The 20565-nt window shown below is 33.3% G+C and overlaps 2 protein-coding genes across 4 annotated transcripts; both read left to right on the top strand.

Annotated features, from left to right (window-relative positions):
• The first annotated feature begins 2827 nt into the window (after positions 1-2827).
• On the top strand, positions 2828-6348 carry LOC120140413 (probable sulfate transporter 3.5). Its single transcript, XM_039155430.1, has 12 exons — positions 2828-3173; positions 3272-3479; positions 3562-3733; positions 3853-3918; positions 4220-4333; positions 4456-4572; positions 4706-4832; positions 4939-5225; positions 5311-5501; positions 5628-5710; positions 5822-5898; positions 6019-6348. Exons 1-12 carry the CDS (start codon positions 2864-2866, stop codon positions 6202-6204), a joined length of 1938 nt encoding a protein of 645 aa, XP_039011361.1. The 5' UTR covers positions 2828-2863; the 3' UTR covers positions 6205-6348.
• An 8583-nt stretch (positions 6349-14931) lies between these two features.
• Positions 14932-20391, top strand: LOC120139095 (VIN3-like protein 1). Of its 3 annotated transcripts, none has more exons than XM_039154452.1 (5): positions 14932-15168; positions 15889-15993; positions 17580-18216; positions 18455-18765; positions 18852-20391. In XM_039154452.1, exons 2-5 carry the CDS (start codon positions 15963-15965, stop codon positions 20030-20032), a joined length of 2160 nt encoding a protein of 719 aa, XP_039010383.1. In that variant the 5' UTR covers positions 14932-15168; positions 15889-15962; the 3' UTR covers positions 20033-20391. The 3 variants fall into 3 exon arrangements, with proteins under 3 accessions (XP_039010383.1, XP_039010481.1, XP_039010434.1); XM_039154550.1 differs by having other exon boundaries at positions 15110-15168; positions 15924-15993; XM_039154503.1 differs by lacking the exon at positions 14932-15168 and adding an exon at positions 15632-15762.
• Positions 20392-20565: the final 174 nt, after the last annotated feature.

The raw sequence follows: 20565 nt of genomic DNA, 5'->3' as shown, positions 1-20565 counted from the left end.
ATAATAATAATAATATCAATCAAGCTAAAATTTAATTGATTATTTTTGTTAATTTAAATATTAAATAATATAAAAATACAAGCAAATGCATAGCATCCACCATTATAGATGGCATAATTATTACATTGACGTAATTAAAATTAAACTAGATGTAAGAGGCTGAGGCATCAACAAAATCATTAACACAGCTAAGCAGTATTTTTTATAAAGAAGTAACTTCTGAATATTCTCTCAATCATAATGAATGTTCAATCACTCTTATAGCCATCGATTCTCAAACACGTAATATTTAAGAATAATAACAATTATTTTAACCATTAAAATATATTAGTTCGTTCTAATTATACTGTTAAAAAAAGCAAATTAAAAGATGTCACCTCAAGCAGTAGTAAATGTGGCGTGGGCTAAACAACTCCACTCAGCTAAAACAAATATAAAGGAGTAGTTACCATTCAGCCACATTGCTTTATGAAATAATTGATGAGTCTACTATAATTTTGTTCAATATATATGTATAGCATATTTTCTTGAAATGAGCATGGACGGAGCCAGAATTAAATTATGAGAGTGTAAACAAGAATTTAAACAGTGGTTTGTTATTTACGGTTATTATATAGCGGTAACGATATAATCTGAAATTATTATTGTGCGATCATGATACCTTAATAGCATCCACTATTGTCATAGAAAAATAATTCTACTAATTTAAATTCTTGGATAAATTGTTTAATTTTAAAATAAATAGGATATTAAAAGTAATTAAATCATAGAAAAATAAGAGAGTGAGGGTTTAATTCTACTAATTTTAAAATTTAAATGTCTTAAAAAATAATTAAATCATATAAATTTTGAGTCAAACTTAATTATATTAATTTTAAAATTGATAGTATCCCAAAAATAATTATATCAAGAAATTAGGTGGCAAGGATTTATTGTAATAGTTTTAAAAGTTCAATGGCCTAAAATGTAGTTAACCCGTCAATGGGGGGAGCTGCCCCTCCCATATATAAAGTAGCTTCGTCCCTGGAAACGGGTAATGGGAGGATGAATGATGCATGAGAACGCACTCAAATTTACCGATTGATTTGTTCGGTAAGCAATTTGATATCGTTTAAATAAGTCTCGAGTTCATATCCTTGTGCATATAGAAAATTTTCACTAAAAGACTCATCAATATACAACCCAGACTGATTCTGATTAATCAAGATAACACTTTAAAAATCAGAAATGCAAAAAAAATAACGCACTCAAATTTCGCTTTCTCTTCCTATACTGTTTTTATTTATTTATAATGCTTTCCCTTCCAATTGGGGAGGCAACAAGCATTAATGATTTAGGGTGTTGAAATGATGGTTCAAAATTTAGTGTTTGAGAGGGAAGTCGCCAAAATATATATAAATAATGGAGGTTGAGAGGTGAATAATGTAAGTTTCTCTCTCGATTGTCCACTCATGTTTTGCACATTGTCACCATGTGAAGCAGGTGAAGCCTTGTGCCATCGATAACTGAGGGAGGTTTCATTTGGAAAATGTTTATGTGGAGTTAAATAAAATCACATCTTTAAAGTTAAGGATAATCGTTAACATATAAAGAAATTGACATGCATAAACCTAAACTTTGTGGATAGACAACCTCCGTCTTCCCTCCCCCTTTTGTTACCATCCCCAGAAAAGCTTCGAGCTTTTAACATCTCATTCAACGGTGATTAGCTAAACGAATCCTCCCCGAACAAGCAATTTGATGTTTTGGAAGATATACCAAATCATTCACTTCTCTTTTATCTTTGATTAAACATATATTGAGACATGTAAGGAGACACGATGAGGTTGGATTCTTGACAACTGACAAAAACAAAGCAGAAACTTATTAAATACATCAAACATCATTGGGGGTTATGTAATCCTCTTTCTATGACCTCGTTCGTTATAACGAAATTAATTTGTATTCAAATTATTAAATAAGTGAATGAAAATATCTGTAATCAAGTTTTTAAAAAAAAAGATATTCAAACATATATATTTTATTAAAATTTTAACAAAATCGTGAAGCATGCAATGTGCATGAACAATCTCTCAATATTAAAATTTTAATATAGACATCTCCGATCCGAATCTCATGACTGCCATTTTACAAGATGAACACACAATTTTATATTAGGGGCGAACTTAAACTTGGAGGAAAACAGATTTTCAATAGAAAATATATAAAAAAAATCTAAAATATATGATAATTTTAAATTTTTAGGGAGAGCAAATACCCCCAACCGGTCCCTCGATCCATCCCTATATAAGATTAGAAGAAAAAAAGGGCAAACATCCAGCTCCCTGGATTGTCATATTGATTTTACGTACATATGTAAATAATATATTATTACTTTTATGATAATTACTTAATTGTAAATTAAAATACATTAGTTGTTAATTAGTGATTCTGATTTAAAATAGTAATGAAAATATAAAAAAGGAAAGGATCGTCCAACGATCAAAATGAAAATTTGGTGTCAAATAAAATTTATTTTAATAAAAAATAATTACTTGATTAGTTTTTAATACATTTAATTTACGAAGCGATTTATCCGAATCAATTTTTTAAAACAAATTAGCTAAATTAGCACGATACAAGTTAATGAAAGATTAAATGGTTGTAATTATGGAGAGTACTATTTGGATAGACTTGGTTGTGAAAATTTTGAGCCATAAATCTACAACAACGTTGACCATCAAGAAGACTTTATCCGAAGCTGTTTTTGTGAAATTGCCGTTTACTCTACACCGTTTTGGCACTTTTTGGATGACTGGTGTGTATATATAAACGCAACGCTCTTTTCCCTTATCACACCACCACTCTCTCATCGTTGCTAGGCATGACGAATCCCATCCAGCACCAGGCGGTGAATTTCGCGGCCCCCAGAGGGTTTGCCGCTGCCCTGAAAGCCGATTGCAAAGAAACATTCTTCCCCGATGACCCCTTCCATAAGTCGAAACATGAAAAGCCTTTAAGCAAACTCAAGAAAACAATCCAATACTTCATCCCCTTGTTTGAATGGTTACCCAACTATAATCTACGTCTGTTCAGATACGATTTACTCGCCGGTATCACCATTACCGCCCTTGCAATCCCTCAAGGCATTAGCTACGCCAAACTCGCTAATATTCCTCCAATCTACGGCCTCTGTTAGTATTTTTAATTTTCAGTTTCTTTATAAAACCGCTTTGTTCAAATGTTTCTGAGAAGAAGAAAAACGTGTTGGATCGATGCTTATGTAATGCAGATTCGAGCTTTATACCGCCTTTTGTTTACGCCATTTTCGGGAGTTCAAAGCATCTTGCAGTGGGAACAGTGGCGGCATGTTCACTGCTTTTATCTGAAACCATTGGAGCCAAAGCATCACCGAAAGATAATCCCACATTGTATCTTCACTTGATTTTCACATCCACTTTCTTCACCGGGGTTTTCCAGACTGCTTTAGGCTTTCTGAGGTTAACACATGATAAGTCCATAACCATTCATCAATACTAGTTGATTTCGTTCTTTCAATTTTTCATTTTGTTGGGTTTTCAGGCTGGGAATTTTGGTTGATTTCTTATCACATTCTACCATCACTGGTTTCATGGGAGGGACGGCTATAATAATCTGCCTCCAACAACTGAAAGGCATATTTGGTGTAAAACATTTCACCACTCACACCGATGTTGTGTCCGTTCTTCAAGCAGTTTTTCGTCACAGGGACGAGGTTGGTGATCTTGGATAACATTAGTTTCAGCGATATTAAATTCTATTAAGTAGGCCATTAATTACACCATTAATGCTTGAAAATTCTAATAAATTTTGAACTGATATTTGAGAGAGCAGTGGAGGTGGCAAAGTGCTGTGGTTGGTATCATCTTCCTTGTTTTCCTCCAATTCACTCGATACGTGGTGAGCTTGCCCATTCCCATTAAGGAAAGAAGTGATGATTTTTTTAATCTTTATATTGACTTATATATAATCATCGTTATCATCTGATGTAATACTGAGTCAGAAAATAAATCAAATATCAAAGATTGTGATGCAATTATAGTATGAAGAATACCATATGATGATCAATTACCATATGTGAATTCACAAAGATAATTGAATCATTTATATAAAAAAAAATTAGCCATATTAATTCAGAAAACAACTCCCTCGCTTCTTTAGCTCTCTGCCCGTTAGTAAAGATGTTGCCATGTATTTCCAGAGACAAAAAAGGCCAACACTATTTTGGGTGTCAGCTATTGGTCCAATGGTGGTTGTCGTGGTTGGTTGTCTTTTTGCATTTTTTGCCCATGCAGAGAAACATGGAATCGACATCGTAAGTTCGTCTTTTAATCACTTCTACTACTAAATTTACAAACTCTTTTTGATTATTTTCTTTTTTTTCAAACCACAGATTGATCTTTACGGGAAATTAACCTTTGTTTATTGGGGTATCAGGTTGGTGACTTGAAGAAGGGATTGAATCCTCCCTCAATTCAATATCTGAACTTCGATCGCCAATACCTTCCCGTAACTGTGCGTGCCGGTATTGTCACTGGTCTTATTGCAATGACTGTAAGAATCCCAACCATTTCATCATTCAATATATATATATATATATATATATATATATATATATATATATATATATATTTATATAAGCTGTGAAAACCAGATAATTGAATCATCATTAAAATGAAACTTGCAGGAAGGGATAGCAATAGGACGAAGCTTTGCCATAATGAAAAATGAACAAACTGATGGGAACAAGGAAATGATAGCCTTTGGTTTCATGAACATTATTGGATCTTTCACTTCATGCTACTTGACAACGGGTATGTTTAAGTTTAACTTATTTCAGGTTTTTTTTTAAAAAAAAAAACTATTTGTGAATGAATTATATAAGGACATTCTGATGTTTTTTGATGTTTGAACTGGCAGGGCCGTTCTCGAAAACAGCAGTGAATTTCAAAGCCGGGTGCAGGACGGCAATGTCAAATGTCATAATGGGGCTTTGCATGATGCTGACACTCCTTTTCTTGGCTCCTCTCTTCAGTTACACTCCTCTCGTTGCTCTATCCGCCATTATCATGTCTGCAATGCTTGGACTGATCAATTACAAGGAGATGATTCACCTCTTGAAAGTAGATAAATTCGACTTCGTCATCTGCATGGCTGCTTTCCTAGGTGTCAGCTTCATTAGCATGGATATCGGCCTCATGCTTTCCGTAAGATATTCTTCCACTAACTAGTACTGTATGCTTCTTGTTTCTGAAACCGAGTCAGCCAGTGTATTGTATCATTTCATCGCAGGTGGGACTTGCGTTACTCAGAGCACTATTGTATGTGGCAAGGCCTGCTGCTTGTAAGCTTGGAAAAATCCCAAACTCCAGCTTATATCGTGACACACAACAGTACCATGGCTCAACTCCAATACCAGGAATCCTTGTTCTTCAACTTGGTTCCCCTATTTATTTTGCAAACTCCACCTACATAAGAGAAAGGTTTTCATATATTTTATTTATTTATCATCTTTGTACAATAATAAATACAAGATATAATTAGAACCCTGGTAAACATGGCCATCAATCATGGTAATTTCTATTTTGTTTCGAGTGAACTTCGAACAGGGTTATGAGGTACATACAGGAGGAACAGGGTGATTCAGATTCTAAAACAGATGTGATAGAGCATCTTTTATTAGATTTGTCAGGTGAGTTAATTTTCCCTCTAAAATCGACGACCGAAAATCTAGGTAAAACTAAGCATCAATCATATCCATGTTAAGCGAGTACATGCAACATGACAGTGACTGGGTTTGCAGGGGTTTCATCCATTGACATGACGGGTATCGAAACGTTTGTCGAGTTACGTAGAATTCTGGGCTCAAAGGGTATCAAGGTAAACATGAACTTGCATGTTAATATGTTTCCAATTACATCGAAGAAGCAATTGGAGTTTTAGACGTAAGGAAGAAACTGAACGAGGAATCTGCGTTTTGATTTAAAAAAAATATTGCAGTTAATAATTGTGAACCCCAGGCTTGAAGTTATGGAGAAACTGACGTTGGCGAAATTCACAGACGCCATTGGGAAGGAATCCTTCTACTTGTCTATTGAAGATGCAGTCCAAAGTTGTCGGTTTTCACTCCTTTCTAACAAAACGACCATGGAAGAATCCTCAAACGGCGCCCAAACTATTGTTTAAAAGACAAGGCTGGCTTATATGGAAGACCAAGTAGTTGTTATTGTGTAAAAGGATGAGCAACATGAGATAATAGTTATGTTGGAAAAATATTATAGATTTTGTATCCTTCCGTCTACTCAGCTTGTAATTCAATCGTATTTTATATACATCAATAGTCATGCCATGCCCTGCAGAAGGCCCAATTGTTGTTATCATTATCATGTGTTCAATCTGATAAGGTTTATAGAAAGCCCACAAAAATACAGAACTTGAGTGAACCATATTTATTTATTGCAATTTGACAATTGGATTAGGAAGGTTGTTTGGTTTAGAGGTGATTGAACAACCTCAAACTACACGCTGTCAGCCTTCTACTTCCAAATATGCAATTACATATAAAAGCTGAGGCCAGGTGGCAATGCCACCAACTCATCCACACACCATATTCCTGCTGTCATGCACTGATTTTCAGCTTCACCAACAATATCACTATAAACCTTTTAATTTTATTTTCCTCAACTCCATAATTCAGGTCAGTATTTTATATTTCATACGGCGCTTTTATAAAACATATACTAATCAGATATTCAACTTCGTAGAATAACTTCTCCAACGGCTAAATTTATTGACATTGGGAGGTCATGTTACTTAAATGATAAAAAAACCGATAATATTTTTTTAATCGTATATTAAGACCGTCGCACGTGATCATTTCCTATGTTCACTAGTGTAGATGCATGTTCCTTAATTCCCTTTTCTTTTGGTGTACTCGATTTGCTAACAAACAAAAAAAAACTATTTTCAATTAAGCAACTCATATAGAAAAAAAAAAAAAGTATGCCTATCATGACAAATCATTTGATATTCCATCTGTTAAGCATGATTTGCACCAAACACTAAAAAATAACCGAAAGATAAAGATTCCAGTCACAGGGATTCTTTGACATAATTTTTCCCAACCTCTTTTTCAGTTACCGATAATGTGTCGGGCAGGAAAAAACACAAGCTTGCATTTGAGTTGCTTTTACAACCAACATAGCTTGTAGTTTTCTGGTTAGAGTTTTCATAAATTTGATAGTATAGTAGTAGTAATAGCAAATATTTAAAAGCATGGTTGGCTGGTTGAGGACTTTTTGTTGTCACATGTTGGAAAAATATACAGCTGTAAAACGAGACGTAGCACTAACTGTAAAATATTAAATAAAATAATCAATCAGAATGATAACAGTGTCGTGGTAATTCACTGCCTTAGAAGTAAATTTGTCCCGATGTATGTAATCGCTACAATAGACGGATACCCCCAAATTAACACGGCTCTCCAAATTTCATACACCCGAAAGATGGAGCGAACTTTGTGATACTACTCCTCTCTCAACTCAAGTCAACACTCTATGAGAGTATTTCTAAAGCAAACCATTGCTTTTTGGATATATAGAAAGAGAAAAATTGTCTCCTTTATCCTCTCATTTCATTTCTCTTCCTTTTTAACCAAAGATTTATTTTTTCTTCCATTACCGGTCAAGTAACTTATCCCTAGTTTTTTTTAATTTTTTTGCAAGTTCAATCTAGGTTCACTGAATCAGTTAATGAAATAAAAAAAATCTTTGGTTGAAAAGAAAAAAATGACACATTATGCATAAATATTAATAAAATAAATTATGATGATTAAAATAGAAGAAATTCAAAAGTTGAGTAATTAAATTGAAAATTTCAAAATTTAGTGACCAAAATAAAAGAGAAAAATCAAAGGGCTTAATTGAGTTATTTTCTTGGGTTTGATTACCAGATTGAGAGAAAAAATAATATGTTGGCTTACTTAACATGCCATGTCAACATAAAATAACAGAGTCGTTAATCACAACATTGATCAAATGATCACATTGAATTTTTCTGACCTAGAGAGCTAACATTAGGTGCAAAAATAAAGTGAAAGACTACATTGATTTTTTTTTTCTAAGTACAAGGCCTCATATACATTTTGCATTCTTTTTCCTACTTATTGAGGAGAGAGTTTATTGAAAGGACTTTTCTGGTACTGACACTTTAAAGGAAATGGGGCCACTTCTACAACTTTGAAAAAGATAATTAACCAAAGCAGGAAACTTCTGTTTGTAATTCGTACTTCCAAAAAGGAGGTTTCAGTGAGAGAGGGATCCAGCATTTAAATTTTTAAACAGACCTCTCAGAACCGATTACCCGAACCATAATCGATATAGACCTGAATATAATAACTTAAAATTGATCCGAAACTCAAAAAATTTGAGTCAGATCAAAATCGTCCTCAGTTATAGTTTAATCGAAATTAACCGAATCGAAAGTAATCGAATCGAAAGCAATTTAATCCGAAATCAATCTGAACTGAAAAATAACTTAAACCGAAAGCAAACCAAATATAATTTATCCATATCTGATCTGAACTGAATTTGACCCGATTTTAACCCGATAATTGAGTTTAAGTGAACAAATAATTTTTTTTATTATTATCTATTTTTAGTAATTAGATCAATAGTAGAATGTTATATTTTTTTAATTCTTATTTTATATTGGCCGTGAGGAACTAGCCAACTAAAGATTGTAATTTTTTAATTTTGGGGTTAAGAATTGGGTATATGTAATTTGTTTTTACTTTTTTAGTAAAATAATATAAAAAATTAAATTGAAATATTTATATATATATAATGTATTTTTAAATATGATAAATAATAATTGGTTATAACAAAAGTAAAGTTAATACTACAATCAATCTTAAAATTTATTATAATTTATAATGTTGTTTTTATACTTTCAAATATTTCAATTTGATTTAATTCATTTAAAATAAAATTTTTAGCCTCGAATTTGGGATGTGACAATATATAGTCACATAAATTTTCTGAATTACAAGTTATAAAGAGCAACACCGATGATTAAGAAGACAAAGAGTGAAGACGGTTGACCTAAACAGAAACAAATTGAATTAACTCGAAAATCTAACGGTTGATTTGAATCAAAACCAACCCGAAAATCTAAAGGTTGATCCAATCCGAATCCAACCCGAATTGACCCGAATCGAAACCAACCAATCCGATATTGACTCGGCTTGAACACTAACCGATTTGGGATTAACCCGACCCGAACACTAAGCGATCCGATTTTGACCCGACCCGATACCCGACCCAACTTGAATTTTTGTTATCTCTAATTAAACTCGAACCTGATTTGACCCGAACCGAATCCAAATCGAATGCAATCCTAACTCGAAGTAACTCGAAACGACGCCACCCGAACCCAATCCAAATGACTCGATTGCCATCTCTTTTGCCGTAGAATTTTTGGTGATCACGTTTATAAATAGACTATGATTTAACTTTTAAAATTATGAAAGATAATTATAAGTTCTTCAAGAATGTTGTATATTCCCATGTTTTTAATTATCATTTGCAAGTATGATCTTCAACAATGAAGAAATGCAAACTATTAGCAGAATGGAAGGTGAATAAATATACTTGAGCTACAAACAGTTGTTTATGTTTTATTGTTCAACTGACAGATCAGAAGCAGGCAGGAAGGCATCCATCGAGGTACAGCGATGCATCTCGGCTGAGATTGCTGCGCACTTAGGCCTTACACGTTGGCTTTTTCTGGACATTGGAGGACTCAACGTTCAACAGCAACTACACTAAATTGTAGTAAAGCAGGACAGAGAGACAAGTTATGGTTAGGTTGTTCATACTTTAGCAATCGAGCCAAGTCGAGCTCAAATATTGCTGAACTCGACTCAAACTCAAAAACTTTAAACGCAAGCTCGACTCGACTCAAAAACTCACGAGTTAAAAATTATTATACTCGACTCGAACTCAAAATATATTTTTGAAACTCAACTCGAACTCAAAAAAGCTCGAATTCAAAAAAAAAATCAAGAATTCAATTAAAACTCGAAACTCAATTTAAACTCGATTTCGAGCTCGATTCAAGTTTAAAAACGGGTTAATTTCAACTGCTGAAACCCATCCCTTTTATAAACTCGATTTTACCCCTTATTCCCCAAAACTATCGATGTGGGATATCCCTCTTTCAAGCTAAATATAGTATATTGTGCATCTTCTTCTTCCTCCTCTTCTTCTCTCCCGAAACTCAACGCTCTGAATTAATAAATCCTGGTTCCAAACATTCCACTTCCAATTGATCTCCCATGAATTGCAATAAAGAAGAAAAAGAAAGGTGTCAGCAGCTATAAGAATATTTATTCAAAAATCTCCCATGGATTGTCTGGTACTCTGGTTCGCGAGGTCCCGAGCATTATTGGCGGTGGCAGTTTTGTCCAGCACATGGATGTTTCACCATCTTCATGACGGAATCATCATCCCGACTCTAATCACCTTCTCTTTGCCGACAACTTTCATGGCAACGCTCTTCCTCGTCGGAAGATGCCGGTTCATTGGTGCATGCTTTCTTATGTAAGTTCCCTGCTTAATATATACTTCCTTTTAGCATATGGTTGACTGTAAATTCTGCATTTTGTCCCTTTTTCGATTTACATATATCATTTATATTGTTGGTCACTTATCTTTTAATAACACACAAAATCTTCTTTTGTTGCTAGAATTCTTATTTCCTGGTTTGAATTCGTGCTTATGTTTTTGTTTTGAGTTGTGTGAATCATTTGGTTGTCATTTTTTTCTAAGAAGAAACGTCTTTCTCTCCTTTAAATTTAAATTTAAATTATATTTAAGACTCATTTGTTTGGTCTCTATATGTTTAACAGTTGGGCAAGTGGAGCCCTTGATCCTGAGAGAAACGAATCTGGTGATCTTGTAACATCTGTAAAAGGTTTCTATATATTTCTAATGCCATTGTAATGTCTTAGCCCTTTTACTTGCTGACATATATCAAGTATCTCCCATGTGCTTTTTTATAGGGGTGTATGGGCAATGATTGCAGTTATTCTTGCTTATTGCTTGCTGCAGGCTCCTTCCACGTAAGTTATTAGATTGATTCTCTTGTAGATCTTAATCCATTTAATTGTTTTACATGGATTCCTTACTGATTTGTAGAAAACTTTCATGACAACTTTCATGGCAAAGTTCATGGCATTCGACCAAGCTCGTATTTTCCATGGAGAAAAGCCGGTTAATTGGTTTTAGCTTTCTCGGCCATTTTTTATAAGGTAGATCTATAGAAATTACTTGAAAGATATAATTTAAAATAAAAAGACGATTATAAACAATGTCGATAGTCATCATTAAGATATGATAAAATCATGTCTCAATCAGCAAGTTGTGTATATTTATTTTGCATGTTGATATATTTATGTATAAGTATGCAAATGATTTATTTAGGAGTCACATAACATCATTTTGCATAATTTGTATGTTACCTTCATGTGCATAACTTAACCCCTATCATACTGAGTTTAGGGTTTAGGTTTTAGGGTTTAGTGCTTATAGTTTAGGGTTTAAAGATTATGATTTAGAGCTTAGGGTTTAGTATTTATGACTTAGGGTTTACAGTTTAAGGTTTAGTGTTTAAGGTTTAGGAATTAGGAATTAGGGTTTAAGGCTCATTACAAAAAGTCAAATACATTAATTAATCGATTTGGTAATGATTTATGAGGTAACTACAATATATTATCTTGATATTAAATGCTCAAACCCTTGATATTTGAACCCGAAACCTCAAAATATAACAACAATTTAAAAAATTAGTTATTAAAAATATTATCATTAGAAATATATTAAATATTTGTCATTAGACAAATAATTTTTTATTAATTTAAAATAAATATAAGAATATTTATTCAAAAATAATTTTTAACAATTTTCAATTTTTCTATTGTTTTCTATTTTATTATTTTATTTTTCTACGTTGTCAAGTACTTGTGCAGTAAAAAGTTAAAAAAAGAAAGAAAAAAATCAACCAAACACGTGTAATTTAACATGTGCTTAATTAAATGGACTTTTATTTTTCTCTTAGTAATATACAATGTAACAATTGGACTTGGGGTGATTAATTAAAAAAATAAAATTTGATGGTAGTTGTATTATAGAATTTTTTATATATTTTTAAAATTTTATAATTATCAATAATGTATTTTAAATATATTTTTAATAATGTAGTTTTAAAAAAATCTAAAATTATAATATAAAATTTTTTCGAGTAGCTCACGAGCTTTTCGAGTCGAATATCGAGTAGCTCGTTTCGGCTCGTTAAGAACTCGAGTCGAGTCCATTCGATCCAAGTATTTATCGAGCCTTGATCGAGTCGATCTCGAGTAACTCGCGATCTGTCTCTCATTTACAGCCCTACTTTAACCATCACCGAATCTCTCATCGAAAATATGACCATAATCCCATCTTTTCTTAATTTAAAATCAAAAATTTTGGTTAATCATTTATGAGTTTCTTTAATTATACAAATAAAATTCTAAAAAATAAAGAACAACATTGTCTTATCCTTCCTTTTTACTACTCTTTTAAGGATAGAGGTAACAAACAGGTCATTTGGATTGGGTTATTTCGGGTCTAGATTAAATTTGGTTTAATTTTGTTCAGATTGGATCGAATCTGGTTCGGATCTAGTTTGGGTGTATGGTGAATCGTATCAGGTCGGGTATCGGGTGATTATTGGATCGGTTTTTTTCCGGTTCGGATCAATCAAATCGATTGATTTTTGGATCAGGTCAATATCGGGTGGGTCAATACCGGATCGATTGATTTTTGGGTCGGTTTAATATCGGATCGATTAGATTTCAGGTTGGATCAATATCAGATCGATTGATTTTCGGTTTATGTCAACCTTTAGATTAAGTCAATTCGGGTTGAATTGGTTATGAGTCTAGTCAAAATCAAGAATATATAGAATAATTGATATATGCTTGTAAAAATATTTCTTCTTATTTGTTAATTTTATCATTCAAGTTTAATTTCAATTCTCAATCGTCCAACATGTTGAATTAAACCATCATTTAGAGATGATAAATCAATAATTTGACACAAATACGATCCTATAATACTTGTTAGAATTTGTTATCAAAATTTTATATTGATATTGTATGAAAAGTTTATAATGAGAACTATAATAAAGAAATATTTTTTATTAAAATTTTTATTTCTAATTATAAATTTAATATTTTTATTAAATTTTTAAAAAATAATACATAATTTTATTTGTTAAGTTTTAGTTATAAAATAAATAAACTTTATATTATTTTATTATAAATCTAATATTATTTCCTTTTTTTAGTTGTTTTCTATTATTTTTATTATAAATCTAATATTTTTATAACAAGTAAGATAAGTAAACTTTATTTATTATTGTTTTGAATCTTACAATTAGATTCTTATTTTTATACCATCTTAAATTTCTATTATTTTATTATAAATATAATAATTTTAAATAAATTATCAATTTTATTTAAATTAATTTATTATTAAAAATAAATTTTATCGTTTAATAACTTTTATCAAACTCAATTTGTTCGGATTGCTTTCGGGTTTGGTTAAATTCTATTCGGGTTACTTTCGGATCGGGTTAAAATTCGGTTTGGGTTTCATTCGGTTCGAGTTAATTTCGGTTTCGGTTTGGGTTGATTTCGATTTCGTTAAATTTTGGATCGAGTATGGTTTGGTTCGGGTATCAGATCAAATTTAATTATTATGTTCGGGTTAATATCATATATTAGGTCGAATAAATCGATTAAGGTAATCGGGTTAAAATTAAGTTTTCTAGGTCTACTTAAGGACTTGAACGACCTAATATTGGACAATGTCCTACTTCCAAACCTCTCCTAATTAATCTCCAACAACTTCCTGCATTTACCCAATTAATAATGAAACATAAGTAAAGTTGATTGATGACTTGTGGTCAGATTATGGCTTTAGTACCTCTATTATACTTAATTTTGGGATATGATCCTTATAGTTTAATTTTATAAAATTGGCTCCTTTACTTTTGGAATGTGGAGTATTAATTAATCTAAAGACTTGACACGAATCGAGCGACCTCAGTAATAAATAAATTGTTGTTATTTTTTAAGGTTTTGAATTTAAATACCAAATATAAGATATTACCCCATATTAATAAAAATAAATGAACACTTAACACCGTTAACTTTGATTATCGAATTCCTCTCATGTATTTGACGTGGCAGATTTTAGTTGACTGATTTTTTCGGCTTCATTGTTTTGAAGATTCTATGGCGGCCTGTTATTTGGCTTCTCAATCTCAAAAGATCATTAAATTCCACAATTGACTTCTTTTTATTATATATTATTGTTAATGTTTTAATTTATTTTTATTTTTAAATTTTAAATAGGTTTAGGCATAAATAATTACTTTATTTTATGAAAATATCAACACTGCACAAAAAGTTAATAAAAATATATTCCAGTATGCTGAAATTAATTGTTTTTAATTATAAAAAACTGGAATATTTAATATGCGAAAATTCGTACAGAATCTAAGAGATTTTACGTTTTATGTTTACGGAGCCCTTCCGCATAGTATTTAATGGGCCAATAATTAAAAACCATTAATATTTAGTCAACAACTCAATAATAAAAATTAGTACCGATCCAACGGTCCTAAACGTCCAAGGATTTTGATTTTATCATTTTTTTTACAGCGAACCCTACTGATGAAACAACCAATCACGCGCTAAGCCGGTAACTGTTGAATCACGAATCAATCAAGAAAAGTAGTAACAGTTTTTTAACGTACTTTTTCTGCTCAACCATAAAAAGTTACAGCTCAATACCAAACAAAACAAGACGTGCTCCCGTTCGCGCGTGACTGTCCCCTGAACTTTTTACCTCCAAAGTGTTAGCAACTCGTACAAGCATTCTCTTTTCTATCTTCAAAATCCAACTCACAACGAAGAAGATACTCTCTCTCTCTCTCTCTCTCTCTCTGTTTGGATTCAAAGAAAAACAAACTTTTTTTCTTTCTTTCTATTTTTGCTGTTATTTTGGCTTCCTTAAAACCCTAGTTTCCTCCCATTACGCGAAGGTATTCATTTGCTCTTAGATTTGTTTTTCTCTTTTAATTTTTTTTTTGATTTTTAAATTACTCAGATCCGTCCTTGTTTCGGCTTGGCTCTTCCCTTCTTGACTTGCTTTTGGCTCTGTCAAAATACACTCCTTTTTTCTCGTACATTAACAGCTTTAAATTTACGCTGTTTTCTATATCCTACATTTGATTTTCCATATTTTTCAATTATTATTTGGTTTTTACTTGTTTGTTTTTTCTCCTTTAACTTAGTCATGTTACATTCGCAGGCACTGGTGTTGTTTTGTTTTTTAGATACGCTTTTTTGCTTGGAATTTATTATTTACTTTTCTACTTGCAGTCAATTTATTTTTCTTTAATGTTGAATGGAGCTTGCAAGGTTTTTTTTTTGGGGGGGGGGTCAAGGAGGAAAGGATTCTTTTGGCTCGTATTCTGTTTTTATGGATAAAAATGTATTTTTTTGTATTGGTGGGAAGTTTTCAATTTGGTATTTATTGTATATATGTTTTGGGTTGATACTGAGCTACATTGCAGAGACAAGAAATGGAAGAATAAGATTTAAATGAATATGAAATTTTCTTCCACATGCAGACTGTAGGAAAGCTTTTACTGCTTTTGTTTTGTTATCTTTTCCTTGTTTGTTTCTACAATGCGGAAATTGATTTTTTTCTGTCAGTTGGGATTTAATGAATACGTCTTGTACTGATAATTCATTTGCAGGTGCTGCTGAATTCAACACTGGTAAACTTCGACAAGGGGAAGAGCTAAGCATTGTGGCTTTCGGAATTTAAATTATGGATTTAGAGGATAAATACCTTGCTAAAGGTATGATATTCATATCTACTACTTTTTTTTCATTTTACTAACCCCTCCCCTCCCCCTTTTTTATCTGTATTTGTTACTCAACGAACCCCTGATCTTAGAAGTGATTATATGTTGATCCACAGTAAAAAGATAGTTGTATACCTCTTGCTTCAAGTTGTGATGGAACTTCGAAGTACCATTAACTGACTTCAAACATTGGTAAAGGATACTTCCTATATTTTGGATGAACCTTAATCTAATTGTGTTAGCAAATGCTTCTACTTTCTCAATAAGTTCCATGCTTTTGAGGGGAAAATATCATGACTAATTTTAATGCCAAATCAGGATTCTAAATCGCCTTTTAAACAAGATACACTAGGTACATGAGTGGATGAATCAAACCAACCATAGATACATTGGAAATTGCTGGTGTAAGAAGGGTGGTTATAGATTTAATCACATTTAAGTTCTTGCCACCTTGAGTTGGGGGATTTTCTTTCGGGCAATTCCTTGGAAATATCTCACTTACGTCTCTTTTATTTGATTTAAAGTTTGAAGGTATGCATGTTTACCAGTAACTTAAAGCAACTTGTTTATGCAAGTAATCTGCTTAATATTTCTCTATGATTCTATTTTTTGTAGAATGTTCTCACACTATTGTGAATCAGATATTTTTGTCATCAATTAGGTTACTGATTTGACTCGAACGATAGTTGAAACTTGTTCGAACCATTGACTATTTGCATATGGATCTTTACATCACCAGATCCAGTACCATTAAAATCTAGTCCAAATAGATATTTTGTTTTTGTGAAGCATTTAGACATAAGATATTCTTTTTAACCCTAACTATGTTGAAAAACTTAACTCAGGCTGCTTCGTGAACCTCTGCTGAAGTCACCCTGGATGCTATTTCAGTGTGTGATTCTTCTAACTTGTTTTCCTTTTCACATTCTTTCCATTCTATATAAGGTTCTGTTGTCTACCAGTATCTGCTGGTCATTTTTAATTGGACTGAAAATTTTGTATCTATTCTTAATTGCATAATAGAATTATCTTTCTTGCAAACTTTTGTTGCAACATATATGTGCATGTTGCTGTCTTTCTTTTTTTCAATTTTAAAATATCTGATTTCTTTTTTCTTAGCAGATTTTTTTTCTTAATAAGGCTCACTTTCTCATCTCAAGATTTTTATCATTTTATACATTATTCTAAATTATTAAATACAATGAATATCTGGTTCACTTGGATGCTATCAAATATTCCTATTTAAAATTGTTTGTTGTGTCTGTATTTTTCTTTCTTTTTCCATCATCTTCCTTTCTCTGTTAATTTTGGGTGGAAATTGGATACATTGCAAACATCAATTGATCACAGATAGATATATTCATATGCTAATCTTTAATGAAAACTGTTGTGATTAATGCATAAGCATTCGTCTTCGTTTTACATGCATCAAGTGCCTTTTGAGATGTTAATATGGGATTCTTTCATCTTTTTATTTTTCTCAACATTTTTGTGGTTAGACTTATTGGCAACTCTCAATAGTTAATTTAGGTAATGAGTTCTGATACCAACTTCCATCATGATTTTTTCCAATAATGCAGTTTATGGCATACAAAGTCTTTCTTCCAGTGTGCAAAGTACTCCAGAGAAAAATGGTCATTCAGATGATGCTTCAAAAAGTCCAGAACTCTTGCAAGAGTTCCTGAAATCTGGTCCAAGAAAGGAGCTTCTCCGAACCTGTTTTCATAAAGACATGAAAACTTCAGCTTCTTCAAAGAGCAAAATGTCTGAATCGAAGTTAGGTAACAAAACCATAAAAAAGTCGGACTCAAGAAAAGCTTTAGCCAGTGCAAACAGTCAGTCTTCTGCTAGGAAGCAAAACAGGAAGGGGGAGAACCCAATGAGAATGCTCCCGGCTACTGAGCAGCCTTCGGACCATGGATTTTCTAACTCATGGATATGTAAAAATTCTGCCTGTAGAGCTGTTCTTTCCATAGATGACACATTTTGTAAGAGATGCTCATGTTGTATCTGTCACTTATTTGATGACAACAAGGACCCGAGTCTTTGGTTGGTATGCACTTCTGAATCTGGTGAGGGGGATTATTGTGGGTTGTCATGCCATATTGAATGTGCTCTTCAACATGAGAAGGTGGGGGTTGTTGATCTTGGACAATTGATGCAGCTAGACGGTAGTTATTGTTGTGCTTCTTGTGGTAAAGTGTCGGGTATGCTTGGGTAAGTATTGGCTTGCAGGTCATGCCACATTCAGCTTTCCGTTCTGTTCTCTACCAAACCTAACAAACTCCTGTTTTATTTCTGCCTAAACTGTTATTTCTCTATATATGGAAAATGATTACAAATGTGATGAATCAAAGTTTCAGAGAATATGGTGAAAAATGTTATTTCTCTATATCTGATTAGGGTTTTCAGGTTTGGGCTGATGGGATTGATGTGGTTTACTTGCTCCTGACAGATGTTGGAAGAAGCAGCTAATGATAGCTAGGGAGGCTCGCCGCTTGGATGTACTCTGTTATAGGATATACTTGAGTTACAGGCTCCTAGAGGAGACTTCTCGCTTTAAAGAACTGCATGAGTTTGTGAAAAATGCGAAGGCCAAACTAGAAACAGAAGTGGGTCCTGTGAATGGAGTTTCTGCTAAAATGGCACGGGGAATAGTGAGCAGGCTTTCTGTTGCTGGTGATATACAGAAACTATGCTCTCTTGCAATTGAAAAAACAGATGAATTGCTGGTTACCATGTCTAACACTAATCCAAAGTGCCAAGGTTAGAACCAACAATGTCTTCTTTTATTTCTTTTTGGTTATTTTGAAGTTAGTTGTATGAGAAACCTGTTCTCCCTTTTTGCACAGATTCACGTCCTGCTGCTTGCAAGTTTCTATTTGAAGAAGTGAAGTCATCATCTGTTGTAATTATTCTAATTGAACTGTCCACTGCATTGTCTGACGACATTAAGGGCTACAAGCTCTGGTGTTTCAAGAGTAGAGATGAGACACATACAAACGAACCTATCTCTATCTTTCCAAGAACCCAGAGAAGGATCTTGATATCTAATCTGCAGCCCTGTACTGAGTACACCTTTCGAATTGTTTCTTATACTGAAGCTGGTGATTTGGGCCATTCTGAGGCTAAATGTTTCACCAAGAGTGTAGAAATAATTCACAAAAATCCTAATTCAACTGTTGTGACGAATAGGAAGAATGAAAATAACCTTATTGAAGGAAGTTCTTTAGGTTCAAAGGAGCTCCCAGCACTTGGTTCTTCTGGATTTAAGGTTCGAGAGCTTGGAAAGATCCTGTGTCTCGCTTTGGCTCAGCAGCAAGGCTGCTTTGAAGGGTTTCGCAGTGCTGATTTAGAAAAATGCTGTGGAGCAATAAAAAAGATTAAACCTGAAACTCGAGAAGAGGATCATATGCCACCTGTTTCCCGTGGGCTTGACTTAAATGTTGTCTCGGTGCCTGATCTAAATGAAGAACTAACTCCTCCATTCGAGTCCTCCAGGGATGAAGATAATGGTTGCACTTTAGAACGGACTGTTGAGGCTTACGATGATGCTGCTTCACCTGAAATAGAGAAGAACGGGTTTGCAAGATCACATGGTAGTGGAGATTCCCAGACCTGGACTAATGGGCCAAGGGGGGAAGTGCCTGCTGTTGACTCCCATACAGAGTTGTGTAGGAAAAGAGCAACACACTCGAATGAAGAGACACATGATTGTGATAGCACTCTTATTAATAGCTCACCATTCCGAGTCACCAATGATTCAGGTTCCTTGGACGAGAATTTCGAGTACTGTGTGAAGGTAATCAGATCACTAGAATGCGAGGGTCATATCAACCAGGAATTCAGACTGAAATTACTAACATGGTTTAGCTTGAGGTCGACAGAGCAAGAACGCAGGGTGGTAAACACATTTATTCAAACCCTGATCGATGATCCAAGTAGCTTGGCAGGGCAGTTAGTTGACTCGTTTTCAGATATCATATCTAGCAAGAGGATGCGAAATGGATTTTGTAGCAAGCTATGGCACTAAATTAGTGCAGGCCATTCTAAAACAACAGCATTGCAATTTGCTCCTGGATTTATTCTTTTCCCTTGTGATAGCCTTACGCCCTTACCCCTGATTGTTTCACCAACCTTGTACATGCATTTTCTTTTTACCCTGACCACTTTCTAAATACTAGTCTTTGTTGGTTCGCTGATTGCTGCCATGTTTACCGGTAAGGGGGTGGGGGTCAAGTACTTTTTCAAGCATGGAGAAAATATATATTTATTCATGAATCCTTTAGATTAATATTGCCTTCTGAAATTCAATGAAGGGTATATGAATTAAGTCACCCATTTGTCCTCTGATTTACTTGCTGCTACCCTTCCATGGTGATTTTTTAATAACCATGTTGCATGATGTCCCTCTCTCATTGTCTTTCATACTAGAATTTGAATGATTATTCTCGAGTATTCATTGCATCCAAGATATGATATTTTAGCACTCTTTACCTCTATCACAATCACTACTTGTGTTGGACTTGCAAGAACCTCTGTGAAGCGAGCGGTTTTTGGTTCAGA

The sequence above is a fragment of the Hibiscus syriacus genome, unplaced genomic scaffold (assembly GCF_006381635.1).
Source record: "Hibiscus syriacus cultivar Baekdansim isolate YM2019G1 unplaced genomic scaffold, ASM638163v2 tig00000170_pilon, whole genome shotgun sequence".
Lineage (NCBI taxonomy): Eukaryota > Viridiplantae > Streptophyta > Magnoliopsida > Malvales > Malvaceae > Hibiscus > Hibiscus syriacus.
The sequence above is the reverse complement of the archived record's forward strand: the minus strand, read 5'-3'. Positions and strand labels throughout refer to the sequence as shown.

What these genes read in the sequence shown, in the direction of transcription:
- LOC120140413 (XM_039155430.1), top strand. Translation starts at nt 2,864, where the DNA reads ATGACGAATCCCATCCAGCACCAGGCGGTGAATTTCGCGGCCCCCAGA. An exon ending in TCCAATTCACTCGATACGTG is followed by an intron (nt 3,919 to 4,219) that starts GTGAGCTTGCCC and finishes ATGTATTTCCAG; the next exon opens with AGACAAAAAAGGCCAACACT. An exon ending in ATATCGGCCTCATGCTTTCC is followed by an intron (nt 5,226 to 5,310) that starts GTAAGATATTCT and finishes ATTTCATCGCAG; the next exon opens with GTGGGACTTGCGTTACTCAG.
- LOC120139095 (XM_039154452.1), top strand. Translation starts at nt 15,963, where the DNA reads ATGGATTTAGAGGATAAATACCTTGCTAAAG. An exon ending in GGATAAATACCTTGCTAAAG is followed by an intron (nt 15,994 to 17,579) that starts GTATGATATTCA and finishes CCAATAATGCAG; the next exon opens with TTTATGGCATACAAAGTCTT. An exon ending in CACTAATCCAAAGTGCCAAG is followed by an intron (nt 18,766 to 18,851) that starts GTTAGAACCAAC and finishes CTTTTTGCACAG; the next exon opens with ATTCACGTCCTGCTGCTTGC.